This window comes from Gymnoscopelus braueri (genome assembly GCF_963280865.1).
Source record: "Gymnoscopelus braueri genome assembly, chromosome: 10".
Taxonomy (NCBI): Eukaryota; Metazoa; Chordata; class Actinopteri; order Myctophiformes; family Myctophidae; genus Gymnoscopelus; species Gymnoscopelus braueri.
Window position 1 is genome coordinate 44,070,832 of NC_137611.1, and position 5,930 is coordinate 44,076,761.

The 5,930-nt window shown below is 39.4% G+C and overlaps 1 protein-coding gene across 1 annotated transcript; it reads left to right on the forward strand.

The window, feature by feature from the left end:
• Positions 1-914: 914 nt before the first annotated feature.
• On the forward strand, positions 915-4,609 carry cldn15la (claudin 15-like a; the record flags this gene model as incomplete). The annotated part of the gene is made up of 5 exons (XM_080439919.1): positions 915-1,131; positions 2,775-2,939; positions 3,642-3,723; positions 3,878-3,988; positions 4,513-4,609. The coding sequence occupies 5 exons, from the start codon at positions 915-917 to the stop codon at positions 4,607-4,609; spliced, it is 672 nt and encodes a 223-aa protein (XP_080296045.1).
• Between the last annotated feature and the right edge of the window lie 1,321 nt (positions 4,610-5,930).

The following is a 5,930-nucleotide window of genomic DNA, read 5'->3' on the forward strand; positions in this document are numbered from 1 at the left end:
GATGAAAATCATAACATTACAAAACAAACTAGAAATACCGCGTTGTACTGCCTCAGACCAACACGTTGGCATTTACATTTGTATGTGTCCAGACTTTTATATGTAGTGAATGAAGGAATTTCATGAACATGTTTTGTGAAGTCACAGTGACCTTGACCTTTGATCTTTGACCACCTAATACTTCAACATTTTCTTGAGTTCAAGTGGACATTTATGCCAAAATTCCCTGAAATTCCCTCAAGGCGTTCCTGAGATATCACGTTCACAAGGTTGGGACGGACGGACGATCTACTGGCACGCCCCAATGTTAGAGCTATTTTTATGGACACGAAATTACCATCTATTGTTAAAGCATGAATTTTATCATGTCTCTCTCAACACCACAGGAGAAACCCCCCCCCCCAAAAAAAACACGTATACATTTTTGCCTGTACGCCGAATCCCTTTGCCAAAATAGCCGATCTACAAGCTCACTACGTGTCGCAACCCAGCGCGTTATGAGCTTGTAGATCGGCTATTTTAGCTGAATGTTCCCCTATTTTGCAAAAATATTGACCTATTATTACATGCCCAGAAGAGGTATATTAGTGTTCATATATGGTTAAGGTGTGGCGATGAAATTCTTATGTCTTATGTTCATCGTCATGGTAATCAATACTGTGACAGGGGGGTGTATGTAGGGAGCGGCTCCCAGCTTTTTATGGCCCTCGCAGGGTGTAAAGTCCTCAACATCGAGCCATAAACCTCATTTACAAGATACAACGGCAGGGAAGAGACACACACTTCTAACACTAAAGTCTAGCTTTATTCAGTAAGGTTCCAACGTTGGTGTTTGTGCCTTTAGACGAGCAGTTTGGGATTCGTTGTGGACAGATATTTGAGCTGTTGACCATTGGATTTGTTTGGGAGCCATCATGTCTACGGCCATAGAAGCCACCGGGTTCTTCCTGGTCATCGCCAGCTGGCTGGTGACCGGGGCCTCGCTGGCCAACGACTACTGGAAGGTGTCGACGGTGCAGGGCAGCGTCATCATCTCCACTAGACAGTTTGAGAACCTCTGGCACTCCTGTGCCGAGAACAGTGCCGGCATCGCCGAGTGTCGGGACTTTGAGTCCCTGCTCGCCCTCCCAGGTGAGAAAATGCTGAATGATGCCTCAAAGCTGAGGTCGTTGGTTTAATTCCTGCTACACAGATGTGTCCTTGAGCAAGGCACTGATGATTATGAGCTACTATGAACACTGGCTGACAGCGCAGTTTCAACAGTGTGAGTTGTTGAACTTAAGTTGGTACTCTGGTAAAAGTGACACATTTTCCGGTGATTGTCCTTATAATATTAATAATATATAATAATAGTATATTGTCCATTAATATAAGTCTCAGGCTTAACCCATAAAGACCGGGAACGCATTTTTAGATTTCTTTGGCTATTCAAAAATAGCAGATCTACAAGCTCGTAGTGTGGCACCAAGTGCCGCGCTACGAGGTTGTAGATCTGCTATTTTTGAAAAATCTTTGTGCTTTGCTTCTGGGGGGGCTTCTGGGGGGTCCCTAGAACAAAATATTTTGAGATGGGTGTCCGCGGCCTCGAGTCTTAATGGGTTGATAACAATAATATGAATATGAATACTTGTTTGAGGACCTGACCTGAAAGAGCAGACTACTACTGTATGTCATGGGTTTTCAATCAGATAAAGACACAGGTTTTATGACCACTGTTTTCCCGCTGTCACTGGTTATTCTGTAACTGATTATATGATACCAAAGCTACAACAGGAATGTACAACGTTATATCTAAAGTTATTAATAATATCTCTTGTCTTAATATTTTTTAACATTATAGTTCAGCTTTTCCTCTGTAATGATATGTGATGTAGCTGTGTCTTTAGTCCCGGGTGCCATTTTGAGTAATCCTCTCCCCTGACAACAAAATGGAGGGAAAAGCTGAGCCGTTTATAGGAGCCATCCATTACTTTAGTTTGACCAAAACAGCTCAATGACTTAAAGTGTCTAATAACATTTTATAATGTAATAATTCGAAATGATTAGAAGACACTGTCCGGATGTGTCAATTACCCATTTGAAGTGAACATATTAAAATGCAATGATATAGTTTGACTTAAACATGGCCTTGATAACGCCTGTCTTTTAGTATAATACATTGTTCCATAAACTGTTTTACTGTAAATCACTTTATAAACTCTGCTTTTGGAAAAGTACTATACATTTATAATTAAAATAACAATGTTACATGACATGTTATGAGCCTTTAAAAACACTCAAGCACTCTGGCCTGTACAATATAAAAGCAACAGGAGCAACAAACAAGAATAAAAAGATACATTATCCAAAGGCCTGTCTAAATACAGTATGTGTGTTGGTAGTTTCAATTTAAAAGTATGATTTTTGTTTTGTATGGGTGTGGCGGCTTTGGTGACAACACTCTTCTTTACCATACATTTTGTAATCTTTGGTTAATTGATTGATTGATTGATTGATTGACTGACTGACTGACTGACTGACTGACTGACTGATTGATTGGTTGATTGAATATTTGATTGATTGATTGATTGATTGATTGAATATTTGATTGAATATTTTTAAAGATACATGCAGTATAACGAGTTAAAGCACTTGTTTGGTGTAATGTTTCTCTAAGTGGAGTCCAGGGACATGGGGGTCCATGGAATTAAAATGTGAGAACCATTGGTTTGGGGTATGCATGTACACACCGCACAGACATTCTTGAGTAAAAGGTGATTTGTGTTTGTCTGTAGGCCATGTGCAGGCGTGCAGGGCCCTGATGATCGTCTCTCTACTCATGGGGTTGGCCTGTATGATCGTGTCCCTGCTGGGACTGAAGTGCATCAAGATCGGCTCCGCCACTGACCAGTCAAAAGCCAAGATCGGTGTGACCGGCGGCATCCTGGCCATTCTCTCTGGTGAGTTTGGACTGTTTACTAGGGTTTGCCCCAAACAACATCCCACTATACTTGAACCAGGGTTCACTACCTCTACCTCTCACCACATAATCCAACAAGGGTTCGTATCCCAAAAGCTTCCCTTGCCCTTTACTGAGTTTGGATGACTGACGGACAGATTGGAGCAATTTTGGGACAGCATTTGTGAAATTAGCTACCTTTGCAAAATGTTTCGTTCATATTTTATTTTATCATTATTCACAGACTAGATAAATGTCCTTTTGCACGCCTACGTAAGGATATAGGATAGGAGAGAGAACGTGGATAAAAGAATAAGTGGTCCTGCACACTCTCTTCACTTACAAAAATGCGTTTATTGATAAACGATATTTCGGTCAAGCTGACCTTGCCCCCCCCCCCCATCATGTTCACAGACAAACGTTTTGGGGATTTTCACTGATAGGTCACCAGTTGGAAACCCAGCACTAATATGGTCCGAGAAACTTTCTCTCTCCCCTCCTGCCTTGCTCAAGGGCACCAGTTGTTGAGGTTTCCTCTGAGCAATGTACTTGATCCTTAACGTCTACAAGGGGCTTGAAATAAAACTGAACAGACCAACGGGGTAATTAATAAATGAATAAGGAATATCTCTGTGACAATGACACAATGATATTCATCTTTTAAACTATTCCAACTCACCTAATGTTTACATGTCTCCTGTAGGTCTGTGTACGATGGTAGCAGTGTCCTGGTACGCCAGCCAAGTGGTGGAGGATTTCAACAACCCTTTCTTTGGTGGTGTGAGGTAAGTCAAGAACACTGAGAAACAAGACTCGCAGTATATGGCCTAGTATATGGCATGTACTGTATGATACGCTGGAGGGCTTTTAATTTGAATCAATAAATACAGGAAGTGGACTTCTTTATTACCCACTGTATGTCTTATTTTCTGTCTGCAGGTTTGAACTGGGCACCGGTTTGTATATAGGATGGGGCGGGGCTAGTATGGCCATTCTGGGCGGAAGTATGCTGTGCTGTGCCTGTAAGAGAGTGTCCACTGGAGAGAGAAAGTAAGTGACTATCTGATTGCCTGCAGCACACGGCAGCATGTTTTAGTTCAAATGAATGAAAAACATGAAAGATCAAAATTATAATAAATAAAAAAATATTTGATTCAATTTTTAAAAAATTTAATCAATGTGAAAATGAATAATTAAAGCTATGTTGAGTATTGTTGATGTACTAATGGTACAGTTGAATAGTATGTCAATTAATAGTATGATTATTTTTAATTAAAAAAAATGGAATCAATGTGAAAATAAATAATTAAAGTCATATTGAGTATTGTTGATGTACTAATGGTACAGTTGAATAGTATTTCAATTAATAGTATGATTATTGTTTGTATGTAAACATAGTTCTGATATTATTATACTTATTCTAGTACCGTAGCAGTGTAAGTAGCAGGGTTCATTGTAGTAGTGGTAGTCAAAGTTACCTCAGCAACAGTAGTAATAGCATTAATAGCAGTAGAAGCAGTACTAGTAGTATTAGTTATAATATTTCCTCTGACCTATAACACCTGTTTCTCCAGGGGTTACTATGGTGGCAACCAGAGCCAGACACACAAAATCTACACTGCAACATCCAGGTCAGAGCCTGAAACAACCAAGAGCCAGGCCTACGTCTGATGTCACTTCCTGTTTCCCACTTCCTCCTTCCTGCCAGAGACACCACCGTCATCCTAGTCTTGCGTAACCAGACAATTATTCCACAATCTCTGAATGTTATATATATAGAGTCTGGAACTACACATCCCCAAAGCTGAGAAAGGAAGCTGTCATACGATCATCAATTCCGTTCAAGAACATTAATTTTTCAAATATCTTTAATCTTTTATTTTAGAATTTCCATTTCTGATAAGCAGCAAGCTATATAGGCTTTGATCATTTCGATTTATATAATATATATATAAACCGCATAAAATTGCGCGACTGTAAAGACGAAACGGAAGCTGGGAGGAGGCGTCACATTCGCTTTATCCCCAGATCATTTTCAGAGCTTCCGTGCTCCACACTGTATGACAGAAGCATTTTGTAAATTGTTGGAGCCGACAGTCTGGCTCGTGAGTCTAACGTCATCTTGTCTTGTGTCCCTTTCCTCTGCGTTTTTTAAGTTAGAAAGTATTGTTTGTATCTTTTTAAGTTTGTGTGGTTAATGCTGAATCAAAATAATAATTATAGAAATATATAAAATAATAATTGTAATTGCAATGATTGGAAGTGTAAGTGAGATTAGATACATTTATGCAAACTTAATTGTTTTCTAAATAAAACAGTTTTTTTCATATGAAGGCATATCTGTATCGTTGTTCTACACATAATGATAAAATACTTTATAATTATGCATTGCTCCACAATTTGTTCATATCAAGAGAAATCACTTTGCTTACTGATACATAGAATGTGTTCGTATAATAATAAGATTCATTTTCACACACCATTCAACACATCATTTGAAAGTAGGTATAACATAAGCTTTTCAGAAAACTCTTAGGATTCAGGATTCAGTGGTTTAGAAGTGGTTCTCAAAAATAGCAGATCTACAAGCTCACAGACACTTTGTGCCGCACTGCAAGCTTGTACATCTGCTATTTTAGATTTATTTTTATTTTTATTCTTGAAAGTGTTGAATAATTTACCTTTTTTTCTTTTTTACACAAATCTTCTCTTCTGGGGGTCCCTAGCACAAGACATTTTCAGATGGGGGGTCTGTGACCAAATACATTTCATTTTGGGGGTCCTTGGCACGAAAAATAGTGAGAACTACCTGAGGCTGCATGGAATCGGCCTCAGGTCTTAATGGGTTAACCTCCTCACAATCTCCCATCAGGTGACATGTACAGTAGTCTACGTAGCTTGGCAGGGGCAGATGTAGCCGTGCAGACGCACAGAACAGAACAGGCACTGTTCTGAATCGACAGCCAGTGACAAAAGGCCATAAATAACACAT